Source organism: Coregonus clupeaformis, chromosome 9 (genome assembly GCF_020615455.1).
Source record: "Coregonus clupeaformis isolate EN_2021a chromosome 9, ASM2061545v1, whole genome shotgun sequence".
Taxonomy (NCBI): Eukaryota; Metazoa; Chordata; class Actinopteri; order Salmoniformes; family Salmonidae; genus Coregonus; species Coregonus clupeaformis.
In genome coordinates this window covers 44,905,453-44,928,386 of record NC_059200.1, presented here as the reverse complement: position 1 = coordinate 44,928,386, position 22,934 = coordinate 44,905,453, and the positions used below count along the sequence as shown (strand labels likewise).

The 22,934-nt window shown below is 41.5% G+C and overlaps 1 protein-coding gene across 2 annotated transcripts in view; it reads left to right on the top strand.

Annotated features, from left to right (window-relative positions):
• LOC121573985 (kin of IRRE-like protein 3) overlaps positions 1-17,620 on the top strand; it is a 377,432-nt gene extending 359,812 nt beyond the window's left edge. For both annotated transcript variants that reach the window (XM_041886424.2, XM_041886423.2), the window contains exons 11-16: positions 2,006-2,204; positions 5,765-5,872; positions 6,844-6,927; positions 7,723-7,832; positions 8,491-8,580; positions 15,909-17,620. In XM_041886424.2, coding sequence (XP_041742358.1) covers positions 2,006-2,204; positions 5,765-5,872; positions 6,844-6,927; positions 7,723-7,832; positions 8,491-8,580; positions 15,909-16,394 — 1,077 coding nt within the window. In that variant the 3' untranslated portion in view covers positions 16,395-17,620. The remainder of the gene's footprint in view (positions 1-2,005; positions 2,205-5,764; positions 5,873-6,843; positions 6,928-7,722; positions 7,833-8,490; positions 8,581-15,908) is intronic.
• Positions 17,621-22,934: the final 5,314 nt, after the last annotated feature.

Here is a 22,934-nt window from a genome sequence, read left to right as displayed (position 1 = left end):
TGGCGGAATATTCAGCCATATTGGTTCCAACCTGGGGATTAGAGAATATGATAGAGCTCAGTTGGTAGAGCATGGCACTTGCAACGGCAGGGTTGTGGGTTCGTTTCCCACGGGGGGCCAGTATGAAAATGTATGCACTCACTAACTGTAAGTCGCTCTGGATAAGAGTGTCTGCTAAATGACTAAAATGTAAAATGTAAAATCATTATAAAATGTTAAACAATAATCAAGGCACACATTACACTAAGTTTGCTAGCTAGCTAAGCTACATTGGGTAGCTGGCTAGCTAGGTAGCTGGCTAGCTAGCTACCTGACGTAGAATGATACACCACACAGTAGGCCTACAGAAGAAAAGCTTTCCTAGCTAGACACAGGAGTGGTACAGTCTTTTGACCATACACAGATTATTATCTATTATCTATGCTTTTTTTTTTTTTTTTTTTTTGTATGTTTTTTGTGTGTTTTATGTAGCTTTAAGTTGATCTGAAAATTATTTTTTATAGATCTGAAAGAAAAAAAAAGAAAAAATTGTTGCACCATATCCCTGGATCTCCGTGAATGCTTTTTGCCGTTTGGCTTTTGGTAACTTTGAATGTGGACTGTATTCGTCCAAAACAATGCCGCATCAGACTAGGGCAGTGGCTATGTTCAAATAGTAAGGAAGTCACTACAGGCCTCATGGTGAAATCCCTGAGCGGTTTCCTTTCTCTCTGGCAACTGAGTTAGAAGGGACGACTGTATCTTTGTAGTGACTGGGTGTATTGATACACCATCAAAAGTGTAATTAAGAACTTCACCATGCTCAAAGTATATTCATTGTCTGCTTTTTTATATTTGTACCCATCTACCAATAGGTTCAGATCTTTGGATAACCTCCCTGGTCTTTGTGGTTGAATCTGTGTTTGAAATGTACTACTCAACTGAGGGACCTTACAGATAATTGTATGTGTGGGGTATAGAGATGAGGTAGTCATTCAAAAATCATGCTAATCATTATTATAGGACACAGAGTGAGTCCATTCAACTTATTATGTGACTTGTTAAGCACATTTTTACTCCTGAACTTATTTAGGCTTGTCATAACAAAGGGGTTGAATAGTTAAGACATTTAATTTGTAAACATTTCTAAAAACATAATTTCACTTTGACAGTATGGGGTATTGTGTGTAGGCCAGTGACACACAATCTCAATTTAATCCATTATAAATTCAGACTGTAACACAACAAAATGTGGGAAAGTATGGGGTGTGAATACTTTCGAAGGTAACTAGTGACAACCGTTAGCAAACGTTAGCTAAGTAGCTAGCTAGCTAATGCTCGAGCTAGCATGCATGGGGTTGCTAGCTAACATTATATAAAATTGTCAATGACTGAGAAAATATGTAATTATGATAGCTAGGTCTATTTAACCTGAATGGATAATTAGTAACCTTACTCACCGTTTTCCATCAGCCACAACGCCTTGTCCATTTGTCAGTCGAAAAGTAATTCCACTCAGCATCGGCTGCACTGGTAGACTTGCTACAGTTGCAACAGTCCTCAATCACAAGCTTCAAGATATCTTTGATCTTCTGGATTTGGTGGGAGAATTAACCCACTCACTGCGTCATTTCTCAATAACCCAACATCAATAACCCAGCATCTACAACCCAACCTTGCTCTTTTGAAAAAAAAAAAACCCAACTTAGTGACTTTAAACTAGCAAATGGGTCATCCAAACAACCCAGCATTTGTTTGAGTGTATGGAATAGGGTGCCATTAGGACATAACCCCTGACTTTGTATTGCAGATAGAAATTGACAGCCATTAAACCAACCCAAAGGCTCATTATGCTCTTTATCTTTAATAGGTTTTGTTGGTTGGTTTCTGTCAGGTGCTGGTGTGTGGGATGTGCGTGTGTGGGTGCATATGTGTATATCTGGCAAGCATACAGCATGTGGCTGTGTTACGGTGTGCTTGTGTCCCCATCTGTAACGTATAATTCTCACAGTGTTTTCTGCCACAGGCCTGGTCGTGGAAGGAGACAGTCTTGGAGTCAGGGACGTCTGGCCGATACACCGTGGAGACGGTGAGCACAGAGGAGGGGGTCATCTCCACCCTCACCATGAGTAACATCGTCCCTGCTGACTTCCAGACCATCTACAACTGCACTGCCTGGAACAGCTTTGGGTCTGACACAGAGATCATTACACTGAAGGAACAAGGTACACAAACTCCCTTTGTACCACTTCAATCAATTCCTCATTCAATCAATGGCGGATGTGCATAAAGATGCCAGCTTTCATGCACTTACCATAAATGGTCCTCTGTAGCTCAGCTGGTAGAGCACGGCGCTTGTAACGCCAAGGTAGTGGGTACGATCCCCGGGACCACCCATACACAAAAAAAATGTATGCACGCACGACTGTAAGTCGCTTTGGATAAAAGCGTCTGCTAAATGGCATATTATATATTATTATTATTATAAATGCCTTGTTTGCTAAGTTCACCATGTTATAGCTTTCTCTCTGTTACTCTAAAGGGCATCCGCACTGCGTGTTCTCTCAGAATGTTTATGCAGTGGACACGTGTGGTTTTGTCAAACGGTGTGGTCTGTGTTGGTACATGTATGTGGGTAGGCTGGTGGGTGAGAGAGTATGTGTTTGAGACAGAGATTTGGGATCTGAGAGAAAGTGGGTAAATTAAAGAGAGAGACGGAGAGAAGCAGAGAGTTTGTGTGTTTTGTGGAAGTGCACCTATGCCTGGGAGAGTAAGGATATTGCCGTGATTACTTCAAGCATGAGGGCAATGGCTTCGTGATAAGCCTTTTACTTGGTTAAATGTCAACAATTTCAATCTGTGAAATTTTGTAATGGCATCCAATTTGTAATCTAATTTACAACGCCTCAATTGGTTACAGCTTCACATATGATTTATTTGAAATATTTATTCTAAATGAGATGATGTTCTCTCATTTATTTGCCCCTTTTTATTAAGTCTCTTCCTTCTAAAGTGCTAAACTATCTGTTTTCATAGGGATCGTGGAAATGCCAATTCTGTAACAATTAATTTCAATGGAGGATCTTACTAGAGGCAACCTTGCTCTTAAAGTGAATTAATTAACTAGACCTCGACTAGCCACAGGCTTATACACTCATCTTTAAGACAACTCAGTTCAACCAATCAACCCCTGAAGCCTATGAACTTATTCACAACATTTAGAATACCATTTGTTATAAAGTGGTATACCTCTCAGCCATTTGAAGTAAATGGGTGTCACGAGTGTCAGTGCTGTAAATGGTAGTGTAAAAGGTTTTCAAAGTTTGCCATTCGCGAGTCGTGTTTTCCTTTGCATAGTTCAACATACAGTACGTGTTAGCCTTAATCTATACATTGAGTGTACAAAACATTAGGAACACCTTCCTAATATTGAGTTTCACTGCCTTTTGCCCTCAGAACAGCCTCAATTCGTCAGGGCATGGACTACAAGGTGTCGAAAAAGCGTTCCACAGGGATGCTCGCCCATGTTGACTCCAGTGCTTCCCACAGTTGTGTCAAGTTGGCTGGATGTCCTTTGGGTGGTGGACCATTCTTGATACACAAGGGAAACTGTTGAGCGTGAAATACCCAGCAGCGTTGCAGTTCTTGACACACTGAAACCAGTGCGCATGGCACCTACTACCATACCACTTCAATCTTTTGTATTGCCCATTCACCCTCTATATGGCACACATACACAATCCATGTCTCAATTGTCTTAAGGCTTAAAAATCCTTATTTAACCTGTCTCCCCTTAATCTACACTGATTGACGTGGAGTTAACAGGTGACAACCAATAAGGGATCATAGCTTTCACCTGGATTCACCTGGTCAGTTTACAGTGCATTCGGAAAGTATTCAGACCCCTTCCCTTTTCCCACATTTTGTTACATTACAAATAAAAAACTAAAATACCTTATTTACATAAGTATTCAGACCCTTTACTTTGAGACTCGAAATTGAGCACAGGTGCATCCTGTTTCCATTGATCATCCTTGAGATGTTTCTACAACTTGATTGGAGTCCACCTGTGGTAAATTCAATTGATTGGACATGATTTGGAAAGGCACACACCTGTCTATATAAGGTCCCACAGTTGACCGTGCATGTCAGAGCAAAAACCAAGCCATGAGGTCGAAGGAATTGTCTATAGAGCTCTGAGACAGGATTGTGTTGAGGCACAGATTTGGGGAAGGGTACCAAAACATTTCTGCAGCATTGAAGGTCCCCAAGAACACAGTGGCCTCCATCATTCTTAAATGAGTTTGGAACCACCAAGACTCTTCCTAGAGCTGGCTGCCCAGCCAAACTGAGCAATCGGGGGAGAAGGGCCTTGGTCAGGGTTCCTCTGTGGAGATGGGAGAATCTTCCAGAAGGACAACCATCTCTGCAGCACTCCACCAATCAGGTCTTTATGGTAGAGTGGCCAAACGGAAGCCACTCCTCAGTGAAAGGCACATGACAGCCCGCTTGGAGTTTGCCAAAAGTCACCTTAAGACTCTCAGACCATGAGAAAGAAGATTCTCTGGTCTGATGAAACCAATGTTGAACTCTTTGGCCTGAATGCCAAGTGTCATGTCTGGAGGAACCTGGCACCATCCGTACGGTGAAGCATGGTGGTGGCAGCATCATGCTGTGGGGAAATCTTTTCAGTGGCAGGGACTGGGAGATTGGTCAGGATCGAGGTAAAGATGAATGGAACAAAGTACAGAGAGATCCTTGATGAAAACCTGCTCAAGAGCACTCAGGACCTCAGACTGGGGTGAATGTTCACCTTCCAACAGGAAAGCGACCCTAAGCACACAGCCAAGACAACGCAGGAGTGGCTTTGGGACAAGTCTATGAATGTCCTTGAGTGGACCAGTCAGAGCCCGGACTTGAACCTGATCGAACATCTCTGGAGAGACCTGAAAATAGCTGTGCAGCGACGCTCCCCATCCAACATGACAGAGCTTAAGAGGATCTGCAGAGAAGAATGGGAGAAACTCCCCAAATACAGGTGTGCCAAACTTGTAGCGTCATACCCAAGAAGACTCGAGGCTGTAATCGCTGCCAAAGGTGCTTCAACAAAGTACTGAGTAAAGGGTCTGAATACTTATGTAAATGTAATATTTCAATGATTTATTTTTAGCACATTTGCAAAAATTTCAAAAAAACTGGTTTTGCTTTGTCATTATGGGGTGTTGTGTGTAGATTGATGAGGGGGGAAAAAACAATTTAATCAATTTTTGAATAAGGCTGCAACGTAACAACATGTGGAAAAAGTCAAGTGGCCTGAATACTTTCCGAATGCACTGTATGTCAGTGGTTCCCAACTCCGGTCCTCGAGTACCCCCAACAGTACACCTTTTGATTGTAGCCCTGGACAAGTACACCTGATTAAACTTGTCAACTAACCATCAGGCCATCAATGAGTTGAATCAGGTATGTTTGTCCGGGGCGACAACAAAAATGGTTCCCAACTCAAGTACTCGAGTTGGGAACAACTGGTATTTGTCATGGAAAGAGCAGTTCCTAATGTTTTGTACACACAGTGTATATGACATGATGTAAGACTACTGTGGTTCAAAACAATGTGTCCCTTGATTTTTTTTCTTGCATCAGCTGTGTGACACTGATAGTCCAACTGCATGACTGAACCACCTTGTACGGTGTCCATATTAGTATGATGTCCATATCAGCCTCAGTCTCATCAGGACTCCTAATATAGACACCGTACCAATGTCTTTCCTCCATGTCTTCTCAGAGTCCCTCCGATTGGCTGTAGTCATAGGAGTGGCTGTGGGGGCCTTCCTTGCCCTTATTGTCCTCATGGGCACATTGGGTGCCTTCTGCTGTGCCCGCTTCCAGAGGAGTAAGTGCATTTTAAAACCCTATGCTTTCTGGGACAGCCAAAGAGTTCATTAGACACTCTTGGTTTCACGGTCAAAGGGTTTACTATGCTCTGTAGTGCTTAATATGAGTCCCCTTGGTTTTAGGATATCAACTCAAATATAAGAAATCCTTTGAGATTACACATTTGATGGGACATAAATCTCAACCTGAAACTATGGAAATTCTATTTCCCTCCCTTTAAAACATATCTATTGCAAAAGTGCCCATTTAAGGATCCAAAAAGCTGAGAGTTATCTGCAGCCAGACTCTAACATAATACGTATTGCTTGACGCTTTCTTGCTCTAAAGCAATATCCTTATCTGATTTAAAGCCCATCCTATACAGTGGGGTGTAGAGATACAGCGCATAGATATCTGATCAATGTAGACGGTTGTTGTTGTTGTTGTTATTTACAACAGAAGATGTTCAGTGTAGAGATACTGCACACAGATATCTGATCAATGTAGACGGTTGTTGTTGTTATTGTTGTTGCTGTTGTTTACAACAGAAGACGTTCAGTGTAGAGATACAGCGCAGAGATATCTGATCAATGTAGACGGTTGTTGTTGTTGTTGTTGTTGCTGTTGTTTACAACAGAAGACGTTCAGTGTAGAGATACAGCGCAGAGATATCTGATCAATGTAGACGGTTGTTGTTGTTGTTGTTGTTGCTGTTGTTTACAACAGAAGACGTTCAGTGTAGAGATACAGCGCAGAGATATCTGATCAATGTAGACGGTTGTTGTTGTTGTTGTTGCTGTTGTTTACAACAGAAGACGTTCAGTGTAGAGATACAGCGCAGAGATATCTGATCAATGTAGACGGTTGTTGTTGTTGTTGTTGTTGCTGTTGTTTACAACAGAAGACGTTCAGTGTAGAGATACAGCGCAGAGATATCCGGTCAATGTTAACTGCTGTTAACCATGTTGTTGGTATTGTTGTTTACCACAGAAGACGTTCACCTCGTCATGTCCTCCCTACCCGTCTCCATCTCCTCTTGCCAGAGAGACCTGGCAGGCAAAATGAAAACCGAGAGTAAGTCACCTTTGTATATAGGTCCCTTCAAGATACTGCGATGGATATTTTGTTGTTGTTGCAAAATCAACAATTCCCTGCATATTATGCGAGGGCTTGCTAATTTGACCAATCACTGCACCTTTTCCGCATAAATCAGTCAAATCATCGCAATATGTAATAAAAAGAAGGCTCACAATTTCAACCAATCACTGCACATTCACCGCATAGGGTTCAATCAAGCCACAAGTCAACAAATGTTTTCCCTCTAAAGCACATTTTCCCGAAAAATTTGACAAAATCATTGCATATTGCCATGCAAAATGTCAAAACTGCCGCGGCAAAAGATAATAATTGCGCGCAGATATCACACAAAACCCCAGCTAAATCCTGGAGGGACTGGTATATGATTGTTTATGATTTTACAATGTCAGAGGCAGTCGATAAAGCAATTATGTTTATTTCACTAGTGCCATGCATACGTGCTACATAAATATCCATGTGATTAATGTCCATGAATGACAGTAGTCACTGCTGTCTGTTTAAGGAATAAGGAGCCTGCCAACATAAGGATATGATTGTACAGTATATGATTATCACCAATTTCAGTGACACTCTAGTATGCAGTCAGTGCCCTATGTAAGGTCTATAACACATAAATAAGCAGCACGACACCTTTATAATCTAAACATTCATAACTGCTTCAAGCTCCCATCAAGATATGTGAGCAGCTTTTGACGCCGCTCGAATGTGGTATGATCCAGTGCCAGTCAACTTATGTCAGTGGTGCCCATCAGTTTCCCTGTCTCTTTCCAGATCTCAAAGGAGTGGTTTTGGCAAAAAACGACATCCGGGTGGAGATTGTTCACAAGGATCACAACGCAGCTCAGGAAACAGAGGAGCATACAGCCATCAAGCAGATAATGGTGAGTTGAATGCTATTCTACCTCATCTCTCCTCGCTGCATGTAATTTGCGAGTCCATCGATACACACTGTATGTAGTACATCAGAATCAATTGGAAATGTTCTAATCGACAGTTAATTGAAGAGCACTTTTCATTCTACAGTACATCTACAGGTTTAGGATCTTAATTTGAGCCAGTATCCTAAAAACAGCAGGAAAATATTCCTGCAGCAACAGGAAATGTGAGTTATTATGTGGATTATAATTAATGGACATTTTTGTAGGAGTTGATACATTTTCCGTAAGGTAAAATCAAGTCTGAAATTTCAAAGTGGAAATTACAAACTTTAGAAGCCTTTTTAAACTCAAATTTTTATTTTAAGATCATATATCTGTATACATCTAACAGACTTGCTGCAAACACAGGAACCAAGAGAGCTCAATTAGACATGGCATTTTACTCGGGGATGTAGTGTTAAAAAAGAAAAGTGGGTAAACCCTGAAATCTTTCCGAGATGGACAACCATGCTTATTTAGTGTAAATAGGCACTTAAATACTATTAACTAAATAAAAAGGTGCGTAAACAGTGTTGCATGTGTTTACCCTCCACTACATCCCTAATACTACATGAATATCAAACGGCCTGTGAGTGACATGTCTGCCCCCTTGGTGTCTCAGAATGAGCGAGGGGAGTTCCAGGCGCAGGAGTCTGTGCTGAAGCAGCTGGAGGTCCTACAAGAGGAAGAGAAGGAGTTCCAGCACATTAAGGTGGGCACAGAAACAGGAATAAAGGAGGCAGTGATATAACATTAGTCCTAAAATGTACACCGAATAAGGTGGGCACAGAGCCAGGCATACAGGGGGCAGTGATACAACATTAGTTGAAATGTCCTAAAATGTACACCATTGTGTAGTTCAAGGAGGAACATGTATTATATTCAGTTAGTACTCCTATTCTGTTTGTTATTTTTCACAAAGAATGACTCTTTGTTTTTCTGCTTAGATGTAAGGAATGTTAGTTATTTTCTGCATAAGCATCTTTCTTTTGACACAAAACCCACCGCTGGTGTGTGTGGCCAAAGAGCTCTATTTTCATGTCATTTGACAATAGCACTGGTTCCAATCAAAGTGCCAATGCTGTTTAGCAAACTCCAGGCATTTACATTTGTTGGATTTCATAAAAATAAATATCTTTGCCCACACACACCAGTGGTGGGTTTGGCGTGGAAAGAAGGAAGCATATGCAGAAAAGTACCTCATACCGACTGTAAAATATGGTGGTGGATCTTTGATGTTATGGGGCTATTTTGCTTCCACTGGTCCTGGGGCCTTTGTTAAGGTCAACGGCCTCATGAACTTTACCCAGTACCAGGATATTTTAGCCAAAAACCTGGTTGCCTCTGCCAGGAGGCTGAATCTTGGCCGCAAGTGGATCTTCCAGCAAGACAATAACCCCAAGTACACCAAAATCCACAAAGAAATGGTTAATTAACCACAAAATAAACATTTTGCAATGGCCATCTCAGTCTCTGGACTTGAACCCCATTGAAAACCTGTGGTTTTGAATTGTTTGAGGGCAATCCATAAGCACAGACAAAGGATATCAATGATATGGAAATATTCTGTATGGAGGAATGCTCTAAGTTCCCTTCCAATGTGTTCTTCAATCTTATAAAACATTTTAGAAAAATGCTCAGTGTCGTTATCCTCGCAAGGGGAGGGTGCTAAGGTATTGAAAACAGGGGATCCAATAATTGTATTTGTTATGCTCCTCTTTCTCTGAGCAATTGTATTAGTATAAAATTATATTATTCTTGTTTGTTAGTCATACATCACAGCTCAGTATTTATATTTATTTTATACAATCTTTTTTGCTCATCTTTATCAAGGGATCCAATAATTTTGGACCCCACTGTACATAATCAAGTATGATATGTGGGATGAAAGATTCATCCTAATGCATTAAGAGGTCACCATCATTATTGTGATGGCTGTTCAGTGGTCTGTAATTGACATACTAAAATGTGTGCTCTACTGCAGTATCAAGCATTAAAGGGTTAGTTCACATAAAACACTCTTTTCTTTTTACTTTGGGTATTGTCAGTTCATCTAGACATTTAAGACCATTAGCTGGTTATGTAAGTAATGTCCAGCCTCTCCTGGCTAGCATTTATGGACATGCTAATGGAAACAGATGGACCCAGCAAGCACAGTATTGACAAGAGTGTGAAAATAGCATTTTTCTTTAATCAGGTCCCTTCCACTCGATTCACATCTCTTTCCATCAGCATTGCTCAAACTGTCTGAACGAATTGACAGCAGCCTAGGTAAGTCGGAAAATAGGATACAACTTTATTATAGATTAACTATCCCTTTAAGTACGGATATGCAATATAATTTGGGATATTGGAAACTTCCACTTTCAAAAGCTTAATTTAAGCCCATTCCATGACATCTTTGAACCTGGACTCTGACTCTTATCCGTGAGGCTACCCCTTCTCCATCTCCCAGGTCAGATAAGTTATCCGCTGATATATTCTCATAAACCTTCCTCTTCCTCGGCTAATTAAATTCCCACCCTTGAGATTATGCTGCTTGGAGTACCATCCCTTTTATCTTGCCATCCCTAATAGTTATTTGCAATTTCCCCCAGCCTAAAGTGCAGACAAAGATACAGTATCTGCTAGCTCTGACAGCAAATTTAGTATTTTTCCCCCTTTGGAATGTCGGCAGGCAAAGTCTATCTCCGTCTTCCAGGAATCGAACAATCATTTAATTTCAAGAAAGGAAATGGAGTAACATAGAGAGGGCAGGGGAAAAAACGCTTTAAACACATAGGCCGTGGCTGAAAATAAACTGTTGTGGCAATTTTTCGACATACAGTATGTTGCTCCCACATGTGAAATCATCAAGGCCATTTAATTGGCTGATAACAGGATTTATTTGCCTTCGTGGGAGATGACAATTTCACAACCCGAAAGCATGTAATCTATTTTTCACATGTTCGCACGCATCAGCCTGTTTCTTTGTTTTCCCATCATTCTAATAAATAGCAGTTCATTTGGATGTGACTGACCTTGGTCACAATAAGGCAAGCATTTGAATACATGAGCAACAATGGGTGTCACAGCTTGAGACCACCTAGGATTAGGGCATAAATACCTGTTGATGAAGCCTGAAATAGAAGTCAAGTTTATACTCTTCTTATGCACTCCGGGGTGAAGTTTCCCCTACGTATGGAGATAAGAAATGTATGCACTCACTAACTGTATGTCGCTCTAGATAAGAGCATCTGCTAAATGACTAAAATGTAAATGTAAAATGTACAGATCTACGATCACCTTCCCCTTTACCATTTCTTACCTTAACCATTAGTGTGGGAACATATATATTTATAACCGAAACAACGCACATATTATTAAAGCCAGGATAACTGTTCCCGGTTGAAATGAAAGTAAATGACTGGATCATCAAAAGAGGACTGGAAGAAATTAGATGTTGCTCTTTCAAACTGTAATCATCAATCTTTTTGTGAGTTATCTTTATATTTATTTTTTATTTAACCTTTATTTTAGGCAAGTCAGTTAAGAACAAATTCTTATTTATGATGACTGCCTACCAAAAGGCAAAAGGCCTCTTCGAGGGACAGGGGCTGGGATAAAAAAATAGGAAATGTAGGACAAAACACAAATCACAACGAGACACCACAACACTACATAAAAAGAGCCCTAAGACAACAACACAGCATGGCAGCAACACATGACAACACAGCATGGTAGCAACACAACATGACAACAACACGGTAGCAACACAACATGGCAGCAGCACAACATGGCAGCAGCACAACATGGTAGCAGCACAAAACATGGTACAAACATTATTGGGCACAGACAACATCACAAAGGGCAAGGAGGTAGAGAAAACAATACATCACACAAAGCAGCCACAACTGTCAGTAAGAGTCTTTGAATGAAGAGATGGAGATAAAACTGTCCAGTTTTTATTTATTTTTTCAGCTAGTTCCAGTCGCTAGCTGCAGCGAACTGAAAAGAGGAGCGACCCAGGGATGTGTGTGCTTTGGGGACCTTTAACTAAATGTGACTGGCAGAACGGGTGTTGTATGTGGAGGATTAGGACCGCAGAAAGTATCTCAGACAGGGGGGAGTGAGGCCTAAGAGGGTTTTATAAATAAGCATGAACCAGTGGGTCTTGCGACGGGTATACAGAGGTGACCAGTTTACAGAGGAGTATAGAGTGCAGTGATGTGTCCTATAAGGAGCATTGGTGGCAAATCTGAAGACCGAATGATAAAGAACATCTAGCCGCTCGAGCGCACCCTTACCTGCCGATCTATAAATTACATCTCCGTAATCTAGCATGGGTAGGATGATCATTTGATTCAGGGTTAATTTGGCAGCTGGGGTGAAAGAGGAGCGATTACGATAGAGGAAACCAAGTCTAGATTTAACCTTAGCCTGCAGCTTGGATATGTGCTGAAAGAAAGACAGTGTACCGTCCAGCCATACTCCCAAGTACTTGTATGAGGTGACTACCTCAAGCTCTAAACCCTCAGAGGTAGAAATCACACCGGTGGGGAGAGTGTCATTCTTCTTACCGAACCACATGACCTTTGTTTTGGAGGTGTTTCACAACAAGGTTAAGGGCAGAGAAAGCTTGTTGGACACTAATAAAGCTTTGTTGTAGAGCGTTTAATACAAAATCCGGGGAGGGGCCAGCTGAGTATAAGACTGTATCATCTGCATATAAATGGATGAGAGAGCTTCCTACTGCCTGAGCTCTGTTGTTGATGTAAATTGAGAAGAGCGTGGGACCTAGGATTGAGCCTTGGGTTACTCCCTTGGTGACAAGCAGTGGCTGAGACAGCAGATGTTCTGACTTTACACACTGCACTCTTTGAGAGAGGTGGTTAGCAAACCACGCCAAAGACCCTTCAGAGACACCAATACTCCTTAGCCAGCCCACAACAATGGAAAGGTCTACCATATCAAAAGCCTTCGCCAAGTCAATAGAAATAGCAGCACAACATTGCTTAGTATCAAGGGCAATGGTGACATCATTTAGGACCTTTAAGGTTGCAGTGACACATCCATAACCTGAGCGGAAACCAGATTGCATACCAGAGAGAATACGATAGACATCAACAAAGCCAGTCAGTTGACTATTGACAAGTTTTTCCAACACTTTGGATAGACATGGCAAAATAGAAATTGGTCTATAACAGTTAGGATCAGCTTGATCTCCCCTTTTAAATAAAGGAAGCACCGTGGCTGCCTTCCAAGAAATGGGAACCTCGCCAGAGAGGAGAGACAGGTTAAAAAGGTCCGAGATAGGCTTGGCGATGATAGGGGCTGCAACCTTAAAGAAGAAAGGATCTAAACCATCTGACCCAGAGGTTTTTTGGGGGGTCAGGTTTAAGGAGCTCGTTTAGCACCTCAGACTCAGTGACCACCTGCAGGGAGAAACTTTGTAGCAGGGCAGGGGAAAAAGAGGGAGGAGCATCGGGGCTAGTCACATTAGAAGGGCTGGGAGATGAGGACATGTTGGACGGGCAAGGAGGCATGGCTGAGTCAAATAGGAATCCTGACTTAATGAAGTGGTGATTAAAGAGCTCAGCCATGTGCTCCTTGTCAGTAACAACCACATCATCAACATTAAGGGACATGGGCAACTGTGAGGAGGAGGGTTTATTCTCCAGGTCTTTAACCGTTTCCCAGAACTTCTTGGGGTAACTAACTTTAGCCTTCTGGATATCCTGAGAGCACGTATTTCTCATTTGTCAGCCTGAGTATGCGTGTGCCGAGCCTTTCGCCAAATGGAATTCTTGAAGTGGAGTAACTCTGCCAGATCACGGTCGAACCAGGGGCTGAACCTGTTTTTAATTCTCATTTTCTTTATGGGGCCGTTTGTTAACAATACCACTGAAAATATCAAAAAAGAAGGTCCAAGCATCTTCGACAGAGGGAATCAAGCTGATTCTATACCAATTTACAGAGGCCAGGTCATGAAGGAGGGATTGCTCATGAAAGGTTTTTATCAAGCGTCTATGACAATTCAGGACAGGTCGTTTAACTGAGCAACCATTATGAACACAGGCTGTAAAACAGTGATCACTAAGGTCATTACAGAAAACACCAGAATAATACCTATCAGGATTATTTGTGAGAATAACATCAAGGAGAGTAGCCTTTTCTGGGTGTTGGCATCCATACCTTGTGGGATTGGTAATAATCTGAGAAAGATTTAGGGAGTCCCGTTGCTTTAGCACTTGGTCAGGTGGTTTAAGTATGTCCCAGTTTAGGTCACCTAGCAGGAGAAATTCAGACTTAGTGTAAGGGGCCAGGAGAGAGCTTAGGGCAGGTAGGGTGCAGGCCGGTGCTGATGGTGGACGATAACACCCAACAACAGTCAACAAAGAGCTATTTGAAAGCTTAATGCTTAAAACCAGCAAATCAAATTGTTTGGGGACAGACTTGGTGGAGACAGAAGATCACTGAAGGTGTTCCTTGGTAAAGATTGCCACTCCACCACCTTTGGAAGATCTGTTTTGCCAAAAAAGGTTATAACCGGAAAGGTTAACATCAGTGTTCAACACACTCTTTCTTAACCACATCTCAGTAATGACCAACACATCTGGATTGGAGCTGTGAACCCACACTTTCAATTGATAGATTTGAGGTAATAAGCTTCTAATGTTAACGCGCAGAAAACCCAGGCTTTTACAAGAGCATAAATCAGGGAAACAGAAAACATCAAAGCACTAGTCAGAATTGGGGCTAGCAACAGTAGATGGGCCAGGGTGTACATACACATTTTCACGGCAGAGGACAGGGAGAGCTCTGCAGTGTTGATTTTTTTATGACATTTGAATGTTTATCAGATGGTAGCAAGATCATATTGTACAGAAATGTCATCAGGTAACATGAATACAAAGCCGGCGAGAGGTGGTTAGAATAGGATGGGAGGCAAAGAGTCAGAGTAAACAATAGAGAGTCAGAGTCGCGAGTGTGGGAACAAACATTGTCTGTCCCACGGTCGGGTAAACAAGCAAGTTCATGGTCAACAAAGCATGCAGGAGTAATGGTGCAAATAGCATAAAGCATAAGAAAAAAATAAAACCACTCGTGGCTAGCCATTGTCAGTTCAAAGAATCACTTGCCCCAACAAGATAACTTGAGAGAGTAGCTCTCTATGAGTCGAGTAGGCTATACAAATCTGAGATATATAAATAGCAGGCCTACACTAGTTAATTAAAGCATTTCTGAGTAAAGCTCCCATAACAAGATTAACAAGTTAATTAGCCTACATAAAATTCTGATCAGTCCAAAATCTGCAATGTGTGTGTATGTGCGTGTGTGCTGGAGGCGAGCGAAAGCTCGGGGAAGATGGGGGAGTGTGGTGGGGGTACCTGTACCAGACAGGGGGAGACAGGCCAGGGCAGATGAGGAACAGATCGCCGGGTGGGATCCAAGCAGCAGGCAACGGGAATAGGTGTCACACACGCTTGGGATAAGCTTTTTCGGGAGGCTGAGTAGGAGAGGAGGTGTTCAACCTTACCAGACAGGTGGGTGGTAGAGCAGATCAAAGCGTCCGAAGCGTAAAGCTTGTTGAAAAACCGTGGTAAAGTTGGCTTGAGTTTCAATATTTGCCAGACGTGTGGATATTCTACACGCAACACTGTTTGGTGTTGTTTAGTTTAGGTGTCTTGCTCCAATCCCACACAATGCTTCTCTTGATCGGACACTAGACCTGAGCAACTAGTGGCCCTCTGCAATACTGAAAGGTTTCCCAAGGTAAGCGAAGATGGGAAAAAGCTGATTTATTTTCCTAGTAAGTTGCAAACTGCTGTAGCAAAATAACTTCAATTTATTGGCAAGATGCATTTCATTGCTATCACTATTGTGCCCAATGAGAAAATTAGATAGGAACGGCTATCTGAGATGTTCTTTGGCTAACAATGACCAATTCGATTGCGATCACAATAACTACCAAAATAGTAACTGCACTGACATGCTTTCTCCTGTCCTTATACTAAATTAACACCTCCCTTTGTGTCTTTGTCCCCTCTCCTCCACAAGGATCCAACCAATGGCTATTACAGTGTCAATACCTTCAAGGCGCACCATGGCACCCCGACTATGCCAATGGCCGCCAACCAGACCAGCGGCACTGAGGTACGGAACCCTTCGGCTTCTTCTTCATCCACCATGGGCAAACAACGCGTGCCTACGGGCATGTCCTTCACCAACATCTACAACACGCTAGGTGCTGGGCCCAACCGCCTGTACGACTACAGCCAGCGCTTCGTGCTGGGCATGGGCAGCAGCTCTATCGAGCTGTGTGAGCGCGAGTTCCAGCGGGGATCGCTTAGTGACTCCAGCTCCTTCATCGACACGCAGTGTGACAGCAGCGTGAGCAGCTACAGCAAGCAGGACGGCTATGTGCAGTTCGACAAGGACAGCAAGGCCTCGGCCGCCTCCTCCTCCTCCCACTACTCGCAGACGTCCTCGCAGAACTCTGACCTGACGCGGCCGCTGCAGAAACGCATGCAGACCCATGTGTAATAGAGCTATGGATGGGAGTGGGTTCGGACGGGATAGCACATTTGGACACTTTAAGGAACACTGCCTGACTAGTATACAGTGCTATTTTTTGTTTGGTTTGTACTCTGGTCCACCCGAGGGAGATGATGCAGTATTCCACCTTTGACAGACGATTGGCAACTACGGTGTCCATATTAGGACAGCCTGAAGTCCTGATGAGACTGAGGCTGTCCTAATGTGGACATTGTACGTACCACTCTTTTTACATGTTCTTTGGATTACATTGTATTCCCCTTGAAACAAGCTCATCAAACAAAAGAGATCATAACCTTGAGAGCTACATATGGTGGAAAAAAAGATGACAATCAAAAGTCCACTTTCTCAATGAACAATGTTCTGCTGTTGTTCACTATTCTGTTTCAACTAGAGGACTGCCTCAAAACGCACAGCTGTGTGGATAAATTCCAGAATTATTTAAAAGTTTATATTATGGAGGAAGACAAACTCTTGGGCCTATGTTCAGCTTCCCAGTTGGGGTTTGACGCACAAAGGGGTATTGTTAAAAACCGCATGAGGCAATTCTTGTACGTTCAAAAAAAAATCCTTAGATGGTTAATGAAACCTATGAGGAAATATGGTGTCAGTGGCAGGCTATGTAATAAAGAGGAACACCTTGCCAACTGGCTGACCTGCAGGTCTAATATCCCTACACCTGGATAATTAATACTCAACCAATTATAGATTTTGTCCCGTTTGGTTATCTAGGTATATTCTATATTTTGTTCTTTTATTTTGGACTTATGGTGATTTTTTTTCCTTTTTGATATATGCCTTGTGAAAGTTCATTACTGAGTCACAGATCATAGATAAATGCATGGAGAAGTGTACTGTAGAATACTGTTGTACTACTTCACTTGAGCTGACTTTTCAAATGCTTTGTTCCCTCACAAACCGTTGGTTCCTGGAACCGTTTTGTTTCTTCTGAAAGGACAGTGTCATGTTTACACATCAGAGAAAGGGTCAAGGACCTTATCATCTGTACTTTCCCATTCAATGTGAGACACTTGCAGCTTGATCGTATGTGTGTGAGCAGATAGCTGTGGAGCCAAATACAATGTCATCGCTGCCGGAGCTGTTCTCATTTTCGTGGCTTGCCATACTTAGCTGATATCGTGTTGTTTACACTGGAGCTCTGTAAATCCAGCATTTATGTGTACTGTGATTTGACCACTAAATGACAGGGATGAAGATAAAGTTAATTTTTTCTGTCTGTTGCCTCTGTGGTTACAATGACTTGGTGCCCACTGTTTTAAGTGAACCACATTGTTTTGTCTCAAATGGTACTATTCAGTTTGAAAAGTGACAATTAGGTTGTTCTGTTCAAGAGTAAATACTGAAGGTGGTTAGCAAACAATATAATTTACTACAGTAGGACCTCAAACATATGAACTCGTCGGGACTGGAGGTAGTTCGGAACACAGAAATGTCTGTAACTTTCAATTTCACTTTTAAAAATATTGATTGCATATTTACATGTGTTTCACTTTTAAATATCCCAAGTTTGATATTGACAGTTCGGTTGAGCAATCAATCTGTAACACTGAGGTTTGTGTCTTTGAGGTCCTACTATGACTTCATTAAATAATTACTATTGGTCAATATAAATATGATATGAACTAACCCAATATGATGAAGGTTGCGTGGGATCTTTTTGGTTTTAAAGTTGAGAGGGCCAATATGAGCATCCTCACAGTGAAGCGTCTCATACAACAAAAAGTCAACCAATCTTAATTCCTCTCTCAACTACGTTCAAAACCAAATGACTCATTTGGGTAACACTTTCCAATCATTAATAAGGCATTTGTTAATTATCTAATTGCAAATCACTACCCCAATATTAAAAATCACCAGTATGTAATTTATAAACCAAATAACTTCCCAATGTATTTAAATATTTTAATGCAGCCTCCATCCATACCCTGCCTGTTTGGTAATGACCAGCACCACCATTCATCATGACTGATTATCATATGCCTTACAACAGAGAGACGGCTGTCCTAGAATGGACACCATACAGTATATCCCCAATCAAGGTGTTACTATAAAATATCACGTAACCTCCATTATCATGCAGATACCTTTTCCGTTGTTGAACTGTGTGTTAAAAGGGTTAGTTCAGTATTCTACAAATTAATGTTAGATGGTTCCTTACCCTTAAACAGTGGAGGCTCCTCAGAGGAGGAAGGGGAGGACCATCCTCCTCATTAAATTTCATAACAATTCTAATTGTAAAACATTTAAAAATGTATCCTTTTTAGATAGAACTACACTAAATATAATCATGTCACCAAATAACTGATTAAAACACACTATTTTGCAAAGAAGGTCTACATTAGCCTCAACTGCACTCTCTAGGGTAGCACCATGGTGTAGCCGGAGGACAGCTAGTTTCCGTCTCCCCTGTGTACATTGACTTCAATACAAAACCTAGGAGGCTCATGGTTCTCACCCCATTCCATAGACTTACACAATCACACACAACATCATACAGAACAGTCCAGGGCTAAATAGGGGTGGTGATGAGATGATGAGGTGCAGGTGCGCTGGAGGTGATTAGGGTGCGTTGGGTTTCCATTCCGGTGTTGCCGAGGTGGTGGCTCAGTAGACCGGCGAATCAGAGCGCCAGAGGCGAGCAACAGGAGGAGATGTGACACTATGGGCCAAGATAAACTGTAATCCATGATTCAGTTTTCTTTAGACAACTACTAGAAACTTCAGCTAACTTTAGCCACTGCCAGCTAAAATCAATGGGAGTGTTAGGGGCATGTGGTGCCTATTAAAAAATAAATGGCCAAATCACATTTAAGTAACATCATACCAGGGATGAGAATGTACCCAACTAATCCTCAGCTTTATAAGTCATGACTAGCTCAAAGCTCCATTTGTCTAAAAGGAACTTCTGAACTCGATTGTTTCAACAGAGAACTATTGAAGTTAATTGAGGTAGAAATTTGTACTCATGTGACTTGTTTCAGGAAACTAGTCATATGTAGCGCGTCACTACTTCAAAGGAGAGGCATTTGAACAAACTTTTTTTTTAAATCAAAATCCGTTTTTTGGCAGAAATACCTTCTGGAACATGTGAACTTTCATGTGCCTTAATAACAAACTTGTATGCCATCTGTAAATACGAATAAAAGTGTTAAATTACGAGCCTAGTTGGTTTAGCCATGGAAAAAGACAGGAACCTTCCTGCTAGCCTTGATTGGCTGAGTTATAAACAGAAGCGTGGCAGACCAATCCAAACTCATCTCCCGGCATGTCCAGCCCATCCATTATCTCAGCCAATCATGGCTAGCGGGGAAGGTTCCTGTCTTTTTCTGTGGCTAAACCAACTAGGCTCGTAATTTAACAATTGTATTTGTATTTACGGATGGAATACAAGTTTGTTATTAAGGCACATGAAAGTTCACATGTTCCAGAAGGCATTTCTGCCAGAAAAAAAGCATTTTGATTTTAATTTTTTTTTCAACGTTCAAATGCATCTCCTGTGAAGTAGTGATATTCGACATAAGCCTGGTTTCCTGAAATGAGTCCCATATCCCTCTCATTGCCTATAACTTATGACAAATGCAGTAGTAACAGGATTGAAATGACGCAGAAGAACTCAATATTACTCCTGCCCTCCCAAGAGGTCTATGTGACCCTTCAAACTCTCTTAAAACAAATTCTATAACCTCTGATTGACAGACAAGACCTTTCACACAAGCGAATGACAGACAGAATTTAGTGGCCTACATTTTTTCCCCCTTTTTTGTAATTAATAAAAGGTTGAGAGGGAGGCAGACTATTGTCCATGGGAAATCAACCCGGTGACATTTTGTGACTCCAGTCTCCAGAGGGGCCAACCACAGGGCCAGATCAAACCAGCCCTTTGCTCTCCTCCCTTATGTCCCTGACTGCCACACACACCACACACTGATTATTTACCGTAGTCACTGAATTATTTCCCATCTTTTTTAGTTTCATCTTGTGTTGAATAACGTCAGTAATTGAGTGCTTAATCTAGCCAGATTTGTCTTTGCAATCTGCCAGACTGATCATTATCTGCAGGTAATGTAGTTTACGAAAGTTCAATCAGTAAGGCTGGTCTGAATGCTCTATTATATCAAGCAGCATAACATAATTCACTGTTTCCTATTATATGGCATAGTGTGCATTAATACAAATATATCATCATCAGAATAGTGTCTTGTTCTTCTCCTCTTCCTATTAGCCATGGGCGGAATGTCATTCACCTATTTACCTTTAGCCAATAAGCACGGCACAATAATGCACATTCCGCATGCTTGATGTTTAACCAATGGGCTCACTCTTGCAATTATCACTTTCCTCTTTCTCAACCAATAGATGTAAATCTTGGGATGTATTTTGAGTGCCTTCAGAAAGTATTCATACCCCTTGAGTTATTCCACATTATGTTGTGTTTTAGCCTGAATTCAAAATGTATTATATATTTTTTTCTCTCACCCATCTACACACAATACTGCATAATGACAAAGTGAAAACATATTTTTTGAAATTGTTGCAAATGTATTGAAAATTCAATGCAGAAATATTCAATTTACATAAGTATTCACACCCATGAGTCAATACATGTTAGAATCACCTTTGGCAGTGATTACAGCTGTTAGTCTTTGTGGGTAAGTCTCTAAGAGTTTTGCACACCTAGATTGTACAATATTTGCACATTATTCTTTTTTTTAATCAAGCTTTGACAGCCATTTTCAAGTCTTCCCATATATTTTCAAGCCGATTTAAGACAAAACCGTAACCAGGCCTCTCAGGAACATTCAATGTCAGCTTGGTAAGCGACTCCAGTGTATATTTGTGACTCATTTCAGGAAACTAGGCGTACAAGTGAGGGAAAAAAGTATTTGATCCCCTGCTGATTTTGTAAGTTTGCCCACTGACAAAGACATGATCAGTCTATAATTTTAATGGTAGGTTTATTTGAACAGTGAGAGACATAATAACAACAACAAAATCCAGAAAAATGCATGTAAAAAATGTTATAAATTGATTTGCATTTTACTGAAGGAAATAAGTATTTGACCCTTCTGCAAAACATGACTTAGTACTTGGTAGCAAAACCCTTGTTGGCAATCACAGAGGTCAGACGTTTCTTGTAGTTGGCCACCAGGTTTGCACACATCTCAGGAGGGATTTTGTCCCACTCCTCTTTGCAGATCTTCTCCAAGTCATTAAGGTTTCGAGGCTGATGTTTGGCAACTCGAACCTTCAGCTCCCTCCACAGATTTTCTATGGGATTAAGGTCTGGAGACTGGCTAGGCCACTCCAGGACCTTAATGTGCTTCTTCTTGAGCCACTCTTTTGTTGCCTTGGCTCGATTTTGGTCTCATCTGACAACAACACTTTCACCCAGTTCTCCTCTGAATCATTCAGATGTTCATTGGCAAACTTCAGACGGGCCTGTATATGTGCTTTCTTGAGCAGGGGGACTTGCGGGCGCTGCAGGATTTCAGTCCTTCACGGCATAGTGTGTTACCAATTGTTTACTTGGTGACTATGGTCCCAGCTGCCTTGAGATCATTGACAAGATCCTCCCGCGTAGTTCTGGGCTTATTCCTCACCGTTCTCATGATCATTGCAACTCCACGAGGTGAGATCTTGCATGGAGCCCCCGGCCGAGGGATATTGACAGTTATTTTGTGTTTCTTCCATTTGCGAATAATCGCACCAACTGTTGTCACCTTCTCACCAAGCTGCTTGGCGATGGTCTTGTAGCCCAATCCAGTATTGTGTAGGTCTACAATCTTGTCCCTGACATCCTTGGAGAGCTCTTTGGTCTTGGCCATGGTGGAGAGTTTGGAATCTGATTGATTGATTGCTTCTGTGGACAGGTGTCTTTCATACATATAAAAGAGAGACTAGGAGCACTCCCTTTAAGAGTGTGCTCCTAATCTCAGCTCGTTACTTGTATAAAAGACACCCGGGAGCCAGAAATCTTTCTGATTGAAAGGAGGTCAAATGCTTATTTCCCTCATTAAAATGCAAATCAATTTATAACATTTTTGATATGCGTTTTTCTGGATTTTTTTGTTGTTATTCTGTCTCTCACTGTTCAAATAAACCTACCATTAAAATTATAAACTGATCATTTCTTTGTCAGTGGGCAAACATACAAAATCAGCAGGGGATCAAATACTTTTTTCCCTCACTGTAGCTTAATGGACCGTAAAGGAAATCAGACTACAAACAATCACCCTCATGCGCTTAAGGAAATCGTGAATGTCATGGGTACATTAGAACTAGTAGATATATGGACGCTTAAATATCCTGATCTAGTGAGATATACATTGCGGAGACTCAATCAAGCTAGTCGTCTTGACTTCTTTCTTATATCATTCTCGTTGGCACCAAAAGTTTTAAAAGTGTTGATAGGGGACAGAATGCGGTCGGACCTTCATATAATTGGCATATACAGTACATTACTCTTACTGAATTTACACGTAGGCGAGGATATTGGAAATTTAATCA